General features: G+C 51.7%; 1 protein-coding gene across 3 annotated transcripts in view; it reads right to left on the minus strand.

Annotated features, from left to right (window-relative positions):
• Window positions 1-21,618, minus strand: part of pde2a (phosphodiesterase 2A) — a 125,664-nt gene that overhangs the window by 13,918 nt on the left and 90,128 nt on the right. For all 3 annotated transcript variants that reach the window (XM_072701009.1, XM_072701008.1, XM_072701010.1), the window contains 9 exons: window positions 16,783-16,892; window positions 15,381-15,436; window positions 11,989-12,048; window positions 11,083-11,245; window positions 9,854-9,906; window positions 7,466-7,540; window positions 7,292-7,333; window positions 2,579-2,647; window positions 1,182-1,312 (listed from right to left, as the gene is read on the minus strand). In XM_072701009.1, the coding sequence (XP_072557110.1) occupies window positions 1,182-1,312; window positions 2,579-2,647; window positions 7,292-7,333; window positions 7,466-7,540; window positions 9,854-9,906; window positions 11,083-11,245; window positions 11,989-12,048; window positions 15,381-15,436; window positions 16,783-16,892 (759 nt within the window). The remainder of the gene's footprint in view (window positions 1-1,181; window positions 1,313-2,578; window positions 2,648-7,291; window positions 7,334-7,465; window positions 7,541-9,853; window positions 9,907-11,082; window positions 11,246-11,988; window positions 12,049-15,380; window positions 15,437-16,782; window positions 16,893-21,618) is intronic.

Consider the following 21,618-nt stretch of genomic DNA (forward strand, 5'->3'; position numbering starts at 1 on the left):
AGGAGAAAAACAAACGTCTGGAGAGCATTTTTTCCGCCTGACTGGCCCGTTGTTGTCGGCCCCTGATGGACAGGCCGCGCCTGTCTGCGTCTCCCCGCGGCACAACACGGGTCACGTTTCAGGGCTCCGTCGGCAGAGCCCTGGCATGATTTCATTCCTTCGCACGTCATTTTTATCCAGGAGTGGAACGCGTCGGATAATGTGAAACATAAGCTGTGACATGTTTCATACAATCACAGGGCAAAGAGAGCTGGAACGGAAAGGACGGCAGCGAGGACGCAGAAGTGAAACAGCCCGCGGTCTGGATGTCGTCAGGATGCGGTCGGGACCTGGGTCACTGTCATGGCTGATTCTGCTGGACCACTGCCATCTCCTCAATTGCTGTCCAGCTCCAGATCAAGCACGTGACAGGTCATGACCCTTCATGGCCCTGGCTGAGTGACGGAGGCGCAGTGGGTTGCATCAGCAGTGGTATCCTCCAGAAAAAGAGGGCGATGTAGCACTGGACTGCCCTGGACGCCTATGAAACAGGCCCCAAATCGCTGCTGCTCCACCTGCCGGCCTGACTGCTTCCCCGCTGGTCAGAAATGCAGATCAGACTCGCAAAGACTAAAGGGAAACAAAAGCCAGCGCGGGTAATACAGATATAATAAAAAATCTCTCTCTCTCTCTCTCTATCTATCTATCTATCACGTGCTTCCATTAAAGAGTGCCCTATGTGGAGGAGGCTGGGCGAAGCAGAGCGGCCTCAGCTCTGCCGGACAACAATCCCACTCCCCAGCGGCCTGCAGGACAGACTAACCCGAGTCTCTGCCACTCCAGACACCCCCAGAAAACTCCCCCAGAGAAGCCATGCAGACCCCTGCCTGTGGTCTGGGAACCTCTGCCTTGAATAAAAGCATTAATATATGAAGTGTAAGACAGTATCCAGAGTCCTGTTATACACCCATCAGAACACACCAGACAGCGGGACATGAAGCATCCCATAGTATCACAGCAGCTTCCAAGATTTTTTGTTTGCAAAATGAGCTTAAGTTTCTCTGCAGGATCCTGCTTTTTCACCACGGACTGCATGCCAGACACTGTCCGAGCCTCGTGGTCACGGCGTCGAGCAGGTTGACAAACAGGTGACAGGCATGCAGAGCAACATTCCACGTCCCCAGCAGGGGGCGCTCACTCACTTCTGCCCACCCCTCTTGTTGAAGGTGCAGGCCAGGGCCACCACTTGGGAGGTGGCGCGGCTGATGACAGGGACACACAGCATGGACTGGGCCTCGAATCCCAGCATGCTGTTCAGCTGCCGGTGTTCCTCCTGCGGGAGCGAAAGATGGATGGATGGAGAGAGGGAGGGAAACAAGAGAGAGAGAGAGAGGGAAACAAAAGCATGACATGAGCTCGGCAACGCGGCCTTTATGCTGCATGCACGCAGTCAGGGACGAATCCTCACCCTCCCCACGCTACGTTTCAGCCTAACACAACAGCCAAACCCAGGGGGGGGGCGGGGGGGGCGGGAGACCCTTCCTCCCCCCCACCCCGGCTAATGTGACTAATGACAGGGCCCGCACGTCCACCTGGCAACAGCTGTGTGTACAAACATCCAGCGTGCTCTATTGAGGACCAATTAGGTGTAACGATCCTGTGCAGCTGTGTGCTGGGCAGCCATATGTCAATGGGCCGGCTGCGGGCCGCCTGCGGGCCGGCTGCGGTGCGGCTGCGGGCCGGCTGCGGTGCGGCTGCGGGGCGAATGGAGAGCTCCAAAGCCGCTTGAGTATCTCTAGCAGGTTACTTAACTTCGTTATTCAGAGCCACTGCCACACAGTTAACAGCTCGAGTCAGGATCCATTTGGACAACTAGACATGTATAAGACTGAGTACCGCTCAATACTCAATGTTTACAGGTACAGCCCTTTAATGACTGGCCCACCTGCTGTCCCCAAGCAAAGAGTTTGCCAGGGAAGCCGTCTGATCTCAACACTGGGGGAATTATGGGAATTCCAGCTCTGGCCCTGCTTTGGTGTTTGTTCCCAGGTGTCACAGATGCCACTAGTGGCTGCACAGCCGTGGGACGATGACACAGATCTTCGTGTCGATGGTAAAGGCGTATAACTCGGCCGTGCTGACTGCTGAGAAGATGGCAGGTGGGGGCACCGACTGGGGCTTTCTCACCCCCACCCACCAGACATGTGTGCTCCGACTAGAGGCCAATATTCACAAGCCTCAGCCACAAAGGCATGTAAAAACAAGAGAGACACAGGGACACAGAGATACAGAGAGAGACAGAGACACAGAGAGACAGGGGCACAGAGACAGAGAGACACTGAGAAACAGAGAGACACATAGAGACAGATAGACACCGGGACACATAGACAGAGAGAGATTGGGGCACAGAGACAGAGACAAACAGAGAGACGGAGAGAGACAGGGGCACAGAGACAGAGAGACACTGAGAAACAGAGAGACACAGGGACAGGGAGAAACACAGGGACACAGAGAGACAGGGAGATACAGGAATACAGAGACACAGGGACACAGAAATACACAAGGAGAAAGAGAGACAGGGACACAGAGAGATCCTTACCGAACTGACATCCTGCAGAGTAATCTTCTTCTTCTTCTCCACCACCTGACCAAAGCGGCCAAACATCAGCTGAGAGGCCGTGAGAAGAAAGAGAGGGGGAGATGACCATTTAGCCGGTACAGATTACAGAGAGGGAGAGATGACCATTTAGCCGGTACAGATTACAGAGAAGGAGAGATGACCATTTAGCCGGTACAGATTACAGAGAGGGAGAGATGACCATTTAGCCGGTACAGATTACAGAGAAGGAGAGATGACCATTTAGCCGGTACAGATTACAGAGAGGGGGAGATGACCATTTAGCCGGTACAGATTACAGAGAGGGGGAGATGACCATTTAGCCGATACAGATTACAGAGAGGGAGAGATGACCATTTAGCCGGTACAGATTACAGAGAAGGAGAGATGACCATTTAGCCGGTACAGATTACAGAGAGGGGGAGATGACCATTTAGCCGGTACAGATTACAGAGAAGGAGAGATGACCATTTAGCCGGTACAGATTACAGAGAGGGGGAGGTGACCATTTAGCCGGTACAGATTACAGAGAGGGGGAGATGACCATTTAGCCGGTACAGATTACAGAGAGGGGGAGATGACCATTTAGCCGGTACAGATTACAGAGAGGGGGAGATGACCATTTAGCCGGTACAGATTACAGAGAGGGGGAGGTGACCATTTAGCCGGTACAGATTACAGAGAGGGAGAGATGACCATTTAGCCGGTACAGATTACAGAGAGGGGGAGATGACCATTTAGCCGGTACAGATTACAGAGAGGGAGAGATGACCATTTAGCCGGTACAGATTACAGAGAGGGGGAGATGACCATTTAGCCGGTACAGATTACAGAGAGGGGCAGATGACCATTTAGCCAGTACAGATTACAGAGAGGGGCAGATGACCATTTAGCCAGTACAGATTACAGAGAGGGGCAGATGACCATTTAGCCAGTACAGATTACAGAGAGGGGCAGATGACCATTTAGCCAGTACAGATTACAGAGAGGGGCAGATGACCATTTAGCCAGTACAGATTACAGAGAGGGGGAGATGACCATTTAGCCGGTACAGATTACAGAGAAGGAGAGATGACCATTTAGCCGGTACAGATTACAGAGAGGGAGAGATGACCATTTAGCCGGTACAGATTACAGAGAAGGAGAGATGACCATTTAGCCGGTACAGATTACAGAGAGGGGGAGATGACCATTTAGCCGGTACAGATTACAGAGAGGGGGAGATGACCATTTAGCCGATACAGATTACAGAGAGGGAGAGATGACCATTTAGCCGGTACAGATTACAGAGAAGGAGAGATGACCATTTAGCCGGTACAGATTACAGAGAGGGGGAGATGACCATTTAGCCGGTACAGATTACAGAGAAGGAGAGATGACCATTTAGCCAGTACAGATTACAGAGAGGGGGAGATGACCATTTAGCCAGTACAGATTACAGAGAGGGGGAGATGACCATTTAGCCAGTACAGATTACAGAGAGGGGGAGATGACCATTTAGCCGGTACAGATTACAGAGAGGGGGAGATGACCATTTAGCCGGTACAGATTACAGAGAGGGGGAGATGACCATTTAGCCAGTACAGATTACAGAGAGGGGGAGATGACCATTTAGCCGGTACAGATTACAGAGAGGGGGAGATGACCATTTAGCCAGTACAGATTACAGAGAGGGGCAGATGACCATTTAGCCAGTACAGATTACAGAGAGGGGGAGATGACCATTTAGCCGGTACAGATTACAGAGAGGGGCAGATGACCATTTAGCCGGTACAGATTACAGAGAGGGGCAGATGACCATTTAGCCGGTACAGATTACAGAGAGGGGCAGATGACCATTTAGCCGATACAGATTACAGAGAGGGGGAGATGACCATTTAGCCGGTACAGATTACAGAGAGGGGGAGATGACCATTTAGCCGGTACAGATTACAGAGAGGGGGAGATGACCATTTAGCCGGTACAGATTACAGAGAGGGGGAGATGACCATTTAGCCAGTACAGATTACAGAGAGGGGCAGATGACCATTTAGCCAGTACAGATTACAGAGAGGGGGAGATGACCATTTAGCCGGTACAGATTACAGAGAGGGGGAGATGACCATTTAGCCGGTACAGATTACAGAGAGGGGGAGATGACCATTTAGCCGGTACAGATTACAGAGAGGGGGAGATGACCATTTAGCCGGTACAGATTACAGAGAGGGGCAGATGACCATTTAGCCAGTACAGATTACAGAGAGGGGGAGATGACCATTTAGCCGGTACAGATTACAGAGAGGGGGAGATGACCATTTAGCCGGTACAGATTACAGAGAGGGGCAGATGACCATTTAGCCAGTACAGATTACAGAGAGGGGCAGATGACCATTTAGCCAGTACAGATTACAGAGAGGGGGAGATGACCATTTAGCCGGTACAGATTACAGAGAGGGGGAGGTGACCATTTAGCCGGTACAGATTACAGAGAGGGGCAGATGACCATTTAGCCAGTACAGATTACAGAGAGGGGGAGGTGACCATTTAGCCGGTACAGATTACAGAGAGGGAGAGATGACCATTTAGCCGGTACAGATTACAGAGAGGGGGAGATGACCATTTAGCCGGTACAGATTACAGAGAGGGGCAGATGACCATTTAGCCAGTACAGATTACAGAGAGGGGGAGATGACCATTTAGCCGGTACAGATTACAGAGAGGGGGAGGTGACCATTTAGCCGGTACAGATTACAGAGAGGGGCAGATGACCATTTAGCCAGTACAGATTACAGAGAGGGGGAGGTGACCATTTAGCCAGTACAGATTACAGAGAGGGGGAGATGACCATTTAGCCGGTACAGATTACAGAGAGGGGGAGATGACCATTTAGCCGGTACAGATTACAGAGAGGGGGAGATGACCATTTAGCCGGTACAGATTACAGAGAGGGAGAGATGACCATTTAGCCGGTACAGATTACAGAGAGGGGGAGATGACCATTTAGCCAGTACAGATTACAGAGAGGGGGAGATGACCATTTAGCCAGTACAGATTACAGAGAGGGGGAGATGACCATTTAGCCAGTACAGATTACAGAGAGGGGCAGATGACCATTTAGCCAGTACAGATTACAGAGAGGGGGAGATGACCATTTAGCCAGTACAGATTACAGAGAGGGGGAGATGACCATTTAGCCAGTACAGATTACAGAGAGGGGGAGATGACCATTTAGCCAGTACAGATTACAGAGAGGGGCAGATGACCATTTAGCCAGTACAGATTACAGAGAGGGGGAGATGACCATTTAGCCGGTACAGATTACAGAGAGGGGGAGGTGACCATTTAGCCGGTACAGATTACAGAGAGGGGGAGGTGACCATTTAGCCAGTACAGATTACAGAGAGGGGCAGATGACCATTTAGCCAGTACAGATTACAGAGAGGGGGAGATGACCATTTAGCCGGTACAGATTACAGAGAGGGGGAGGTGACCATTTAGCCGGTACAGATTACAGAGAGGGGGAGATGACCATTTAGCCGATACAGATTACAGAGAGGGGGAGATGACCATTTAGCCGGTACAGATTACAGAGAGGGAGAGATGACCATTTAGCCGGTACAGATTACAGAGAAGGAGAGATGACCATTTAGCCGGTACAGATTACAGAGAGGGGGAGATGACCATTTAGCCGGTACAGATTACAGAGAGGGGCAGATGACCATTTAGCCGGTACAGATTACAGAGAGGGGGAGATGACCATTTAGCCGGTACAGATTACAGAGAGGGGGAGATGACCATTTAGCCGGTACAGATTACAGAGAGGGGCAGATGACCATTTAGCCGGTACAGATTACAGAGAGGGGGAGATGACCATTTAGCCGGTACAGATTACAGAGAGGGGGAGATGACCATTTAGCCGGTACAGATTACAGAGAGGGGCAGATGACCATTTAGCCGGTACAGATTACAGAGAGGGGGAGATGACCATTTAGCCGGTACAGATTACAGAGAGGGGCAGATGACCATTTAGCCGGTACAGATTACAGAGAGGGGGAGATGACCATTTAGCCGGTACAGATTACAGAGAGGGGGAGATGACCATTTAGCCGGTACAGATTACAGAGAGGGGGAGATGACCATTTAGCCGGTACAGATTACAGAGAGGGGGAGATGACCATTTAGCCGGTACAGATTACAGAGAGGGGGAGATGACCATTTAGCCGGTACAGATTACAGAGAGGGAGAGATGACCATTTAGCCGGTACAGATTACAGAGAAGGAGAGATGACCATTTAGCCGGTACAGATTACAGAGAGGGGGAGATGACCATTTAGCCGGTACAGATTACAGAGAGGGGCAGATGACCATTTAGCCGGTACAGATTACAGAGAGGGGGAGATGACCATTTAGCCGGTACAGATTACAGAGAGGGGGAGATGACCATTTAGCCGGTACAGATTACAGAGAGGGGCAGATGACCATTTAGCCGGTACAGATTACAGAGAGGGGGAGATGACCATTTAGCCGGTACAGATTACAGAGAGGGGGAGATGACCATTTAGCCGGTACAGATTAAAGAGCTATATTTGGGGGAAGAGAGGCATGGTTCCACTTTTATCATTTGAGATTAAATGGTGAATGGTGATTTTTTTTTTCTTCCTGAGTTTAACAGCAGTCTGTTTCATTCATTAGTAATGGCGCTGCTGTGTAACTCACAGGGAAGCTGATTTCCTCCTCCAGAACCCTGTCGCCAACCACCTAATGGAAAGGAGAACACAGCGTCAACACGTGAGGCAGAGTTCCATTGATTATGCGTGTCCATATCTATATGTGTGTGTGTGTGTATGCATGCGCACGGGTGTGTATGCGTCTCAAACACACATCACATACCTGACAGAAAAGCTGGTGGTTGTCCTCTGACACTAGCAGCAGACAGCAGCAGAGTGACTGGGTCTCCTGTTGCAGCTGTTACACAGAGATCAGTCCATCAGAGTACCAGTCTATCACATTATCAGTCTGTCAGAGTATCAGTCTGTCCCAGAATCAGGCTGTAAGAGTATCAGGCTGTCAGAGAATCAGTCTGTCAGAGTATCAGTCTGTCCCAGCATCAGGCTGTAAGAGTATCAGGCTGTCAGAGAATCAGTCTGTCAGTTTAACAGTCTGTGAGAGTATTAGTCTGTTAGAGTATCACTCTGTCGGTTTATCAATCTGTCAGAACATCAGTCTGTCACAGTATCAGTCTGCCCCAGTATCAGTCTGTCAGATATCAATCTTCCGGTCAGTCAGTCTTGCTGCTGATCTAACTTTGCCTTCCAGCCTTCAGTTATAAACGGCTGTATTTCTAAACACCCCCTTCCTGTACACTGTATATTCAGGCACAGCCCTTGCCCAGCTGCTCAGGGTTACAGTGTAATGCTGCTTACGGAGGTTCGCCAAAGACCAGGGATTTCACAGCGCGCTGGTGTCCGGTGTTGGACACGTGCCACCCAGAGCACCAACGGGCAGTGAATCAAAGGTTCTCATAAAGAAACCCCCATGCCCCATGTTTTGAAAAATAGCTGCAGCTGGACTGTATCCTTAAACCGCTTAAAACAAAAACAGCCTGATAAAGCACAGGAGGCTCCAGGAAATGTACTTACTGGTGACCTTTCATCAAGGAATTTATCATAAGGCTCCTGCTTCTGCTCCTGAGCTAAAACACCGAGCGAAAAGAGGGATTCGTGGAATTGTTTCAGTGCTTGTTTCAAGTGTGAAAAAATAGTGATGCTCAATGTAACTAAGTTGATACGCAATGATACAGTTTGTAGCTGAGCAGCACTGGCTGTGGAAGCGCTAAATTATCACGGCCCTTTCAATGAGGTTCGCTCACTGTCACACATTCACGGTAATTAACAGCAATGTCCATGTAAGACAGAAAAACGCAGCGGTAAAAGCAGACCGTTACCTCGGTAAATGTTTATGAAATGGCTGCATGAAGCGGGAGAGCGCTTTGCGGAGCGGCGGCAGGCGAACGAGTGGCTATCAAAATGCAAACACGCGACCTACGGCTGGCCCTTCCTGAGGGAGGGGTTAGCACGGGGCTTGCCGCTCTGCTCCCGTGTACGCCGCTCTGCAAAGCGCTCTCCCGCTTCGTGCAGCCATTTCATAAACATTTACCAAGGTAATGTTCTGCTTTTATCTCCACATTTTGCTGGCCAGCTTTTTCAAATGTCTCCCACAATGTGATTAAAACCTGTTATTTTTACGTTGTGGGGACCATTTTTTCAGTCCCCACAAGGGGAAACTCAATTTCTCATCTGTGACTATAATCAAAAAGCTAAAAATGCCAAATGTCTGTTTCTCTTGTGTTTTGTTTGGTTACCTATGGTTAAGGTTAGGGCTGGGTAGAGGTTAAGGGTGTCATGTTGGGATTAGGGTTTTTCCCATACAAATGAATGGAAGGGTTAGGGTTAGGCTTAGGGTTAGGGTGTGTGTGTGTGTGTGTGTGAGAGAGAGAGAGTGGCGGGCTGCCAGGCAGAGGTCCTCAGGGAGCTGTAGAGGCATCCAGCCTGGGGTCACACAGCCCAGCACTCTAAGACATGACAGCTGTGAAGACCCTGTTAGTACCCGGCGACATGGGATCAGTGTCACACCTCTTCACACCTTTCATGTCGAGGGCTATCCCCCCCCCTCAAGGCTGACCTTCCTACAGCAGGGCCCACCGAGGCCACCCAAAGCCCCTCATGCTCATGTTTCCACGGAGGCGTGGGCCGACGCCGTATAAAAATGCTCCTCTCTCCCTTTGAGGCTTGTTATTTAAGCCCCATGATACGGTGATACTGTGCGCTGTGGCCCGGCTCGGAAAGCTCCTGAGGTGTGAACGAAACTAATGGTTTGTAAAGAGGGGCACTCCTCTCTTCCTTCCCAAATATATTAATTCCTATGATATGGAGAAACATCCAGTAGCTGTTAGCTGCCTGTAGGCCAGACTCCCAGTACTATCTTTCATCAGGAATTTCATATCCAGACACCATGGATATTAAACACCTCGCCGGGCAAATGTCAGCACTCCGTTTAGAAAAACAGCATTAACCTGCTGAAACGAGGCCTGCGAGGACGTCGCCTCATAAGGGAACGAGAGCCATGCTGCACTGCTATCAGCCCTCCTGTAAATGTCAACCCTGTGGAGGACGTGGCACAGAGGGATAGGGGTACGAGCACCCGCCTCTCCGTGGGGGGCCCTGCCGTCAGGACGGTAAAGGGGGACGTGGGGGGGCTGGTGTCCTCTCACATACTTACATAATTGATGACTTTAAGCTGGAGGGAAGCAGCGTCTAGGTCATACAGCTCACCTGGGGACACAGAGAGCATATGATTGTCCCACACGCTGCTCAAAGCCTTTGGCACTGACCCAGGGACCTCACTTATACACATCCAGGGACTTCACTAACCTCTGACCCAGTGACTTTACTAATACCCACCCAGGGACTTCACTAACCTCTCACCCAGCAACCTCACTAACACCCACCCAGGGACTTCACTAACCTCTGACCCAGGGACCTCACTTATACACATCCAGGGACTTCACTAACCTCTGACCCAGTGACCTCACTAATACCCACCCAGGGACTTCACTAACCTCTCACCCAGTGACCTCACTAATACCCACCCAGGGACTTCACTAACCTCTGACCCAGCAACCTCACTAACACCCACCCAGGGACTTCACTAACCTCTGACCCAGGGACCTCACTAATACCCACCCAGGGACTTCACTAACCTCTCACCCAGTGACCTCACTAATACCCACCCAGGGACTTCACTAACCTCTCACCCAGCAACCTCACTAACACCCACCCAGGGACTTCACTAACCTCTGACCCAGGGACCTCACTAATACCCACCCAGGGACTTCACTAACCTCTCACCCAGTGACCTCACTAATACCCACCCAGGGACTTCACTAACCTCTCACCCAGTGACCTCACTAATACCCACCCAGGGACTTCACTAACCTCTGACCCAGCGACCTCACTAACACCCACCCAGGGACTTCACTAACCTCTGACCCAGCAACCTCACTAATACCCACCCAGGGACTTCACTAACCTCTGACCCAGTGACCTCACTTATACGTATCCAGGGACTTCACTAACCTCTCACCCAGCGACCTCACTAACACCCACCCAGGGACTTCACTAACCTCTCACCCAGCGACCTCACTAATACCCACCCAGGGACTTCACTAACCTCTCACCCAGCAACCTCACTAATACCCACCCAGGGACTTCACTAACCTCTCACCCAGCGACCTCACTAAAACCCACCCAGGGACTTCACTAACCTCTCACCCAGCGACCTCACTAACTCCCACCCAGGGACTTCACTAACCTCTCACCCAGCGACCTCACTAATTGCTTCAGGTAAGAGGTTTGGTAATTGCTCAAAGTCAACAGTGAACATTGTGCATAGCATTAAAGGCTGCACTGGCTCTGACATAACCACATGGTGTTCCACAGTACCCTTACCACACAGTTGTAGGATCTTGTGGTCCATCTCACTGTACGCGTCATCCGGAAGCATCATACTGGGCTTTGCAGAGGCATTGTGCGATAGGCCAGGCAATGGGCTGACTGGAGGCCACCGCGAAGACTTCTGGAGAGTCTGGACTCTCTTGACAGCCACAGTAACCTGTAGAGGACAAACAGCACATAAGCAAGAATCTGCGAATAAGCTGGCAAAGGATGATGGGAAGGTACCACGTCAGAACAGGACCTTCTAATTGCAGATAGGTCCTGTGATAACTGCATCCCAGAGTAATTGTGTCTGGAGATCGGATAGGACAGAGCAGGAGAAGATTTGGCCCATTGATTACCAAGGAGACAGGCTGATGAGTGCGTTTAGCACACAAATCACTGGAGGACGTTAGTGAAGATGAGGCCGGTGGCCCCTTTGCACTTGACGGCATCCAGACATCGACTTCCTGCTTCTGATTCCTCAGCCCCTCTGCTTCACTTCACTGTCTGAGCTGATCGGGCAGGACATGTGGACACCTGGACGGCGCTGGAAGCAGCCGCCCGCTGCCCTCTGTGTCGCCACCCGCATCAGCGGCCTTTATGTACCCCGGGTTCGTCACATGACCCCCCCCCCCAACATAATGAGTCATATTTATGTCACACACATTCCTCCAGTGCTATCTGAAGGGCATGGTTTGGCTGTATTTGTCATAACATAGCTACAAGGCCACGATCATTATGCTGGAGATGCGAGAATCCCCCCCCCCCACCCGAGGAAGGACTTGTGATCAAGCTGGAGCTGGATTTTAATTTTGAAGGGGACTGATTTTAATCAAAGTAAGGACAGTTTTTACTGTTCCCCTTCTGAGGACGTGGTTTTGGGGGGATTTGCCCCCCCCCCCCCAGCAGCCCCCTTACATGCTTCTCCAGGACAGGGAGGTGCTGCTCCTCTGCGTCTCCCAGCTGCTTACAGGCCACCTGCATGACGGGATGAAAATGAGCAATGAGAAACTGGGGGATGCAAGGGGCGTCTATGGTCTCTGCCGGGCTGAACCACTCTGACCATGGTGGGGGGGGGGGGGGCTCACACTGGGCTGTCACACCTGCCTATACGCGGCTCGCACTGGGCCACATGAGCCCTACTGGCTGGGACAAGCAGGTGCATTTAGCAGCACATAGCAGTGTCACCCAGCAGCATTCCCAAATGAAATGGAAAGCTGCAGTTGACTCAGACTCCCCCCCCTCCCATGCAGATCGTGGGGTATGCCCCCCCCCCACCTCCCATTGTGAGACAGTCAGCCTCCCTCCGTTTGTCCTCCTACCTCCTGTGGGTTGGGGGCACTCACTCCCCCAGGTCTGGCAGCCTTTTGTTTAGTTGCACATTTAGCTGACAGTGCGTCCTGCCGACTGTCGAACCCTGGGCTTTACCTCCGCTTCCATCCCACCCCCGTGACTGATCCAGCTGCAGCTCGGCTGCTGTTCACTTTGGGTGTCCCGGTCACGATGATCTCCGCACTCTCCCATTTTGGCGGGTGGTCACAGAGTGCGGCCCCCACAGGTAAGTCTTTGCACCAGGAGGCCAGCTGTGTATATGCATGTGTATGTTGTAGTGTGTTCGTGCGTGTGCTGGTGGTAGACTGTAATGCACGGTTGCCAGGCAGAAGAAGGCCTCCAGGCCGATAGGGGGCACTGCAGCTTCCCGGCCAGAATCACCAGTCCTCCCATGTGACCGAAAAAAAAGAGCAGCGCGGCTTCTCTCTCTGCGCAGCGCGGCCCGTCTGTCTCTGTCAGAGCCCCATCGGGGGGGGGTCCATCTGCCACGCAGTGCCGCCGCGGCCCGAGGCCTGACAGGCAGGCGGCACCAGACACGTCCGTCGCCTTCACATCAGACGGCATGACGGGCGCCGGCACACTTCTGCATTAGATAAACGGCTGGAACGTGTCACCCGGCAGGGCGTGGCCGCGCCCCCGTCTCGTGGCCAGCGTCTTTAGTGGCACGCGGTGCGATTGGCCCGCTATCGGGCGTCACCGACGACACGTCAGACGCGGAGCACGTCAAGGGACGGGCAGTGACGTTTATAACAAGATGAAGGGGAAGCGGAGAGTTCATTAAGATTTGCCGTCTTCCAGTAAAAAAGTAATAATGCAGTATGTTCCCAGGCAAGATGATGGAGGAGGTGTGGGTTTTTTAAGGCGTCCAGGAGCGTTTCTGCAATGAGTTCCCTCAACAGGGACCAGATGGCAAACTGCTTTGGAACAGACTGAGCAGAGGGGGGCGCTGGCAGCTGAGCGGGGTGGGGACAGCTTGCGAGGGGGGAGAGCCTAAATCACGCTGTGACATCACTGCACTTTTGTAAGACTGCTTTTGTGTCTTTCTGTTGCCGGTGTTAGATTTTATGTTTTGTGTAACTGGAGATGGTACCAAGCTAACTATCCCTAAAAGGCTTGGAAGAATGAAACTTCCACTGAATGTGTCCTCTTCCTCATGAAAGCACGGTTCATGCGATCACCATATAAGTGTATGACAGGTAAGGAGCCTGTTTAAAAATGCAGCCATCTGTGTAGACGGGGCACCAGCGCCAGGCCGGTTTGGAAGCGCGGGGGGTTTAGTCCTGCTCTGACTAAACAGTGACAGGTTTGGGGCAAGGAACAGGTGGGTGCCCTTTCCGTTTCTGTGCCGTGGCTGTAATTAGCATCGCCTATGTCCACTGAGCGAAGGCGAGCGAGTTTGTGCCTGGGGGGGGCTGGGGAAGGGGCAGAGCAGAAGGCACGAGAGAGAGCCGCGTGCGATGTGAAATGTCTCTTGTCGCCTGTGTCCATTGGCTGAGGCTGGAAGCTCTGCACTGGCAGGAGCAAAGGAGCCCATTCGCTGCTCCTGAAATGAATCTCCTCCGAAACTCCTCACAGGCTCCTCCTTGCAGCTATCGCACCCCACCTCACCACAGTCTGACCAATCTCGCCTTTTTTGGGTCAGCTGGCCCGGCTGGAGGCCGTGCCCCTCCCTCTACCACACCAGGAGGCTGGGAAAGCCTCACATGCCTCTGGGTGCTGCTAGGGGTTGCACACACTAATCAATTGGTCGACAAGTGGATTTTACTGCTCTGTCATGATGCTTTAAGCGTAATTATGATACTAACAACAGGGGCGCATCAGAGAACAGCTACACAGAAGTGAGGGGAAAAGACACAGAAGCAGCAGAGCCAAAACGGAGCAGATGCAATTGTTTTTGTACCTCAGTTACATTTAAGGCATTAATGAATAACCTTTCGCTTGCACCTTTATACTTCTGCATGGGAAAATTTGACCAATAACGACTTTTCTCTAATATTGCCAGTGCTGGAGGTGAAACTTGCCAGCGCTTATTATATCGTATTTTTATTCCGTGGAAAAAGAAAGATCGACCTGCTGGCCAGATTTAATAATGAATTATAAACATGTCGCAGGTCGTATAAATAAAATATGAATCAAAGGCTGAGTCCCGCTATGATAGCGATCGATCCCCCCAGTAACTAACAAACAATTAACAAAATGACTTGTTTATCCCCCATTGTTTTGGGGGGGCTCGCCATGTGAAATCACGTGCGTATTCAGCGTAAAGGTCACAGTTCCTGTTGCGTGGTGGGAATGTGGCCAGAACCTACAATAGTCTCCGGGCAAGATGAGGAGGAAGTTCCTGAACTACAGTGGGAAAGGGAGGAGCTAGCAGGCTTGCAGGCTGGATTTTACATGAGTTTTGTTTTCCTCCTCAAGTGTTACACCGACATTTCAGTCTGTTTTCACACTTAAATGGTAGTTGCAGCACACCAGCGTTATTGTCGCATGAATTGTTGCGGCTGAGTTGCAACCTGTTGGTGTTTCTGCTTGTTTCTGTTGCTCATAAAACATGCGTATGAGCTGTCTGTAGTCAGCATATGCAATAACATTTATGAATACAGATTGTTGGTCTCCCGTGGTTTTATTAATGACGTCATCAGCGGTCGACGTCGACTAGACTTTCATGACATAACAGTCAACTTTAAAAAATCTGAAGTCGTGCAACCTCTAGATACTACACTGGTTCCCACTGGGTCACTGGGACTGACAGGTAACCTCCCATAACTGCTTCTAGCACCTTCTAAGCCTTGTCAAACCAGCAGACATGAACAGTCCAGGAGATGCTGGGTCAGGCCCTTCTTCTCCACCCTATTGTGACCTCCTGGTTGGACGGTGATACTCCCTCCCAAGATGGTGTCTCCATTCTCAGGCTGCTGTCGGGGGTGGGGAGGCCAGGGACTCTGGAAGCCATAGCAACGGAGGTACAAGCCACTCACCAAGATGACGGCGATGACGAGCGCCTGGTCCTGGTCCACAAGCGGGATGATCAACACTGGGGGGGGGGGACGACAGACAGAAGACGCTACGTTTAATCAAGGTTCGAAGACAAAGTGGGCACAGGCAAACGCATCCGAGCTGCAGGTGAGCGACTCATGATGCGTCACCGTTCAACGAAATCCAACCCGCCTGGGCTGCAGAAATAAATAATAATAATGCAAGACTGCGAAGGAGTCAGGCTGAGTGAACGCAGCTGCCGTGTCGTGCTCCACACTCCCATTAGGTGGTCAGCGAGGGTGGACCTGAGGGGGAGTGGCCAGGCTGAGGGAGACAGTCAGAGGGGGTGTGGCCAGGCTGAGACAGTCATAGGGGGCGTAGGCCAGGCTGAGAGAGACAGTCATAGGGGGCGTGGCCAGGCTGAGGGAGACAGTCAGAGGGGGTGTGGCCAGGCTGAGACAGTCATAGGGGGCGTGGCCGGGCTGAGAGAGACAGTCATAGGGGGCGTGGCCAGGCTGAGGGAGACAGTCATAGGGGGCATGGCCGGGCTGAGAGAGACAGTCATAGGGGGCGTGGCCAGGCTGAGGGAGACAGTCAGAGGGGGCGTGGCCGGGCTGAGAGAGACAGTCAGAGGGGGCGTGGCCAGGCTAAGGGAGACAGTCATAGGGGGCGTAGCCAAGCTGAGGGAGACAGTCAGAGGGGGCGTGGCCAGGCTAAGGGAGACAGTCATAGGGAGCGTGGCCAGGCTGAGAGAGACAGTCAGAGGGGGCGTAGCCAAGCTGAGAGAGACAGTCATAGGGGGCGTGGCAGGGCTGAGAGAGACAGTCATAGGGGGCGTGGCCAGGCCGAGGGAGACAGTCAGAGGGGGCGTGGCCGGGCTGAGAGAGACAGTCATAGGGGGCGTGGCCGGGCTGAGAGAGACAGTCATAGGGGGCGTGGCCAGGCTGAGGGAGACAGTCATAGGGGGCGTGGCCAGGCTGAGGGAGACAGTCAGAGGGGGCGTGGCCGGGCTGAGAGAGACAGTCAGAGGGGGCGTGGCCAGGCTGAGGGAGACAGTCAGAGGGGGCGTGGCCGTGCTGTGAGAGACAGTCATAGGGGGCGTGGCCAGGCTAAGGGAGACAGTCATAGGGGGCGTGGCCAGGCTGAGAGAGACAGTCATAGGGGGCGTGGCCAGGCTAAGGGAGACAGTCATAGGGGGCGTGGCCAGGCTAAGGGAGACAGTCAGACCCAGGACCACATGGGGTTGAGCAGAGAGCTGAAGCCTAGGGGTGTGCAGGTGCACGATGACCCCTCCACGGTAACTACAGCTCCAGGCTTCTGTCTCACTTGCTGCCAGTGCGCTCATGTGCATTCGCACGCATTCACATGCCTGCACACAGACACACCCCTTGTCCCGGCATTCACCTCTTTTGTCAGGTGCCAGGGGCGTGGCCAAGCTGCTCCTCTGCCTCTCCTGCAGCTCCGAGGGGGGGAGCCCAGCACATTGCACCCTCCTCTGCTGGGTCACCATCTCCCTGTGGAGAGGCAGAGCATGCGGTGAGTCTCAGCAGAGAAAAGGCCCATATGATCACAGAGAACCCCAGAGAGAAAGGGGGAGAGAAAGGAAGAGTGAGGGAGAAAGGGAGAGAGTGAGAGGTGTGCAGTGTGAAAGAGAGAAAGGAAAGGAGAAGAACCGGAAACCAGAGGGAAGGAAGGTGTTCTGGTCCATGTCCTATTGCATTCACTGAAACAAACATGGCGGCAGGGAGTCTTGGCGATACTCCCTACTGATCTGAGAGAGAGGGCAGGGGCAGATGGCTGGGCCGCACTGCAGGCCGCACTGCAGGCTGCTCTCAAGGGCCTCACGCCAGGAGTCACGGGCTCTCAGTGCAGGACAGGACAAATCCCTCAAGTTTTGGGGGGGTCAGCTTAGTTTTGGCTGCTGTAGCCTGTGGCCGGCTGAAACCCCTTTGTTGACGGTCAAAGATGGACTCAAACTGGTCCCTTCAGCAAAGAAGCAACACAAGGGCACCATGTTCACTTCGAACGACGCTCGTGGCTCTCGTTTTGCTGTCACGGACGGTAATGTGAACAAACTGTTCGTTCTGTTCCCTCGCAAACGACGCCTGGGGTTAATGGAGCATGACAACGACAGCCCTGCTCAGCGGGGATCGAATCTGGTCCCCGCAGTGAACAAAAACCCAAAAAACAACAAAAAAAGGGGGCGCAGCTGGCAAGGCGATGTCCGAAAGCGCTCCAGAAATGTCCCCCCCGCCTGACAAAACAGCAAACAGCATGGGTAGCACTGCAAAGCCTTGAGTCAGCCAAACCCACGGTCCCACAATGCAACACTCCCAGGTGACATTCTGGCTGTCGTCAGGAGGGAGGGTAATGAGGCCGAACGCCAGTTACATCATTTTTACCCCACCCTCCTGCACTGCCCTCCCCTGAAAAAGTATCGCTCAGGACAGAGAGGTAAACGCTACAGGCTTCCTTCAGAAACATAAAGGAGTATGAAGCCAGTGTTTCAGTCATTTTTAGTACTTTTATTTCATGTTCCATATAAAATATTTTCAGGCCCCCAAAAATCAAAAAGCAAACAAATGTAAAGCATACAAAGGTGCATAAAGAGGCAACTGCGAGGATGAACGACAGAACCTTTCAAAGCTCGTTAGATGGGTTACAGATTGTCCCAAAGAGATCACTGTGGACAATCTATCTTCCCTCACACCTTGTGGAAAGAGATTCTCTCTCAAGCCCTGAGCACGTGATACATGTGGAAATTGACTGCCGTGCAGGGAATTCTGGGATAGCGATCGGCAGCTGTGAAAGATGGAATGTGTTTGGAGGCTCTCCCTGGGGGGCAGTGTAATGGTTGGCCCCCTCGCTGAACAGGACAGTGACGGCATTAAGGGTTAGAGCACTGGAAGAATCTAGGGGTGCGCTTTGGGGGCCCTGGCTGGACACACGTTTCCAGCTGCATTTATCCGGGTGTTCACAGAACTGAGTCCATGCGCGTCTCACAGCTGTGAGGGGGTGTGGAAACCGGGAGGTGCGCACGACCCAGCTGGAGCCAGCTGATACGATGCAGGCCGGATATGGAGGGGGCCACATCAAGCCAATGTCACCCTGAGAGGACGAGCTCAGGTTCCAGGCACGTGGGCGACTTGCCGGCATCTCCGCAGTGCCCCCAAACCCCCGAACACCTCGGAGCCAGATTCTAGCAAACCCAAAGCAACATTCCCAGAAATTGCCGGAGTTCAGCAGCAGAAAGCAAAATGCATTTTTAATTACGCCAGTCCAGTGGGGGTCCCTCACCTTGTCTGTCAGGCTAAGCTCCATCCTGTCTGCAGTTTTGGGGCGGGGGGAGGGGGTGACCCTCCGAATGCTCCCATCATCTCCTGAATCACAATTTGTTCCGGAGTGACAAACGTGACTGGGCGCCACTAGGATTGGGATGCAGGTGGCTACCTGTGGCCATTGGGATACCGGGACGACACAGGGGAACAAGTGTTCGACCAGAAGTGTCAAATGAGAGGAGTCCGAGGAGGTCTTGCTACAAGCCCCTTGTCACTTCACCCCCCCCCTCCCCCCCCGCACTCATGCTGACACCTCAGATTTAAGCAGAAAGCTGTAACATCACTCGTAGTGTCACGCTGCTGTTCTGCCCGCTGATAAATTTCAGCTTTCGCTTCAGCTTCCTGATACCAGAGCGGTGGGACCAAAGAAAAGTGCATCTCTTACAATATTAATGACAACACAGAAAAATGAACTAGAATTGTTAGCTGGGTCAAATTAGCTGCCATTATCACTGACAGCTTGCTACAATGGTGGTACTTCATACAGCTGCAGAAAATTAAAAATATTTAGCGGCTACAGACCTTGTGTTTGTCACAGAGAGAATAAGAAGGAGACACAGATTCCTTTGATTATTAACTACAAAATTTGCAGGATTCTTTAGCAGTACAGTTACCTAATTATTCAAGGGCTTGGAAATAAGCAGGCCTAATCATTAATTAATCACAATTATTCATTAGGTTTCACACATAATTTTAAGGAGCAGTGAAAAAAAACCATGGAAAAAGCAGAAATGAGATTTACTTTTATGTTTTATCAGAGCAAACACACCTGCAAAAATCTCTCAAACAGAATTAATCAAGTTAAGATATGTCTGGTCATGGTCTCAATTCAATCAACAGTTCAATAGAGTGGAATTAATTAAGAGCTTGGCGGGAAGGGAAATCAGCACACACAGCGAGTCTCCGGGGACACGCCAGGAAAAGCGCTTACAGCAATTTGAACTATTAATCTGCCTGTTTATTCATATCCTGCACTATAACCTACTGTTTTTGTAGCGATCCGAATTGATGAGATTTTGTCTTGTGCCATGCAGCCTTCAGGGGAATGAGGTCCCGAGCTGAAATGCGGACCTGTCGGGGCGCTGCGCCCTCTGGCAGGGAGATCGCCGTGTGCTGTACGCTAATGAAAAAGACAAGACAAACGCAAATCCTCCCCTTCCAGCGATGTGCAGAAAGCCACGGTGTCTGAGTCACTCTCCCAGTACCTCACTCTGGGTAATGCCCAGATGTGCCCCTGTCCTGGAGTCTGGTTCTCCAGTGAGATGAGCCAAGACTCCAGTATGGTGGGACAGGAAGGTGAGGTGAGGAATGGCTTCATCCCAGTATGGACACAGTAGATCTCTGAGAGTAGCCATGACAGTGACCAGTGCTTTTCAACTGTTCTTCTTGGCCTAAGAAAGGGTGGTAATACAAGCACAGCCGCACGGACACCAAAGGGTGGATGTGGATCAGTTAGCTGAGCTGGGCATTGAGGTTCCGACCCTCCCATGTTCAGCTTGGGGACCACAGACATCCTGCAAAAAGCCCAGATGAATGGCTACATACCAGAAAGGAATATGGAAGCCATCTGGGTTTTTTCGCAACTTCAATACCGGAGCTACTATGAAGTCACAAGAGTGCAGAATGTGTGTTTCACTCTCCTATTTTCATGAAGTTGAAAACACTCAACATGAAAAGAGAGACTTTGTGTTGCTAGGCTGCCATCAGCGGGTGCGTGTGCAGATCTGAAGCAGCGATCTGCGGGCTCCTATAACAACCCACATCCCACACGTCTCTGTAATTCACCAAGGATGAGGCTTCAATGCACTGCAGAACATTCTCCATTAAGCTGTTCTACTACTAGTTCGAGTTACATAAGAGCCACACTCCATCCATGCTAATTAGCCGCTAATGGAGTCAATCTCTCTCTGGCGAGGCGGTTCAGGGTGGACTTTCAGAACGGTCTGGCTGAAGCCCCCACTTGGAAATGGATTCGGCGCCATCAGGGATCTGCTGCTTGCAGTGGGACTTGGTGAAAGCCCTCCCTGTTGGCCTCTGACCAGTTCGCTTTGTGGCAAATTGCACGGCCCTCATCATCGCTCAGGCATTTAGGCCAGACTAACACAGCCTCGACTCAACTGACAACTTCAATCTGCTGGACTACAGTTCAGCTGTACATTGCATCTTTAACCAATACAAACCAATAAAAAAACCTGTCCCCAATGAGGTAGCCAATTAGCCGCGAGAGGTGGGGTTTCCACATCCAACTTTCTAAAAAAGTCATAGAGACTTTCCTCAAGATCTCCAGAATAAACGCCTTACGCCTCCACCACACAAAACAGAGAGAACCACCACAGACACGAGGTGGAGGTGGAGTGGAGTTCCGGTGCACCATTAAGGGAAATGATGTAAACGTAAGCAGGTCAGCCTGCCATTTTAGAAGGACACCTCTTTAGCATCAAGGTGCCACAAACACATAGTCTGGGAGAAATCAGAGCTTAACATCATGACCCTACTGTGTTCTTTTTTATGAGATCAAGGAGTGAAGCTCTTCACTGTGGTTTGATGAACACCGGCATTATCGACACTGCGTCTCTATGTTCGCTGGGTGTGCTTAACACCGGCATTATCGACACTGCGTCTCTATGTTCGTTGGATGTGCTGAACACCGGCACCTCTTTGAAAAGCACGAGCACAATGGTGCAGCAGATGTGATCACACGAGGCCTGCTGCGTATTTCCATTCTGCTGCTGATGCTCTTTAGATGTTAATGTGTTATTTACATGCAAATGGAGGGGGGCTTCGTGCCCGCCAGCGGCGCCGGCCCACACTGGCACATCACCATGTGAACATCCCAGTAAAGGTATTCAAAATCCTATTTTCGTTTTTTAAAACGATCCAGTTCTTATTATTTTGCTAAAAA

This window comes from Paramormyrops kingsleyae, chromosome 17 (genome assembly GCF_048594095.1).
Source record: "Paramormyrops kingsleyae isolate MSU_618 chromosome 17, PKINGS_0.4, whole genome shotgun sequence".
Classification (NCBI taxonomy): domain Eukaryota; kingdom Metazoa; phylum Chordata; class Actinopteri; order Osteoglossiformes; family Mormyridae; genus Paramormyrops; species Paramormyrops kingsleyae.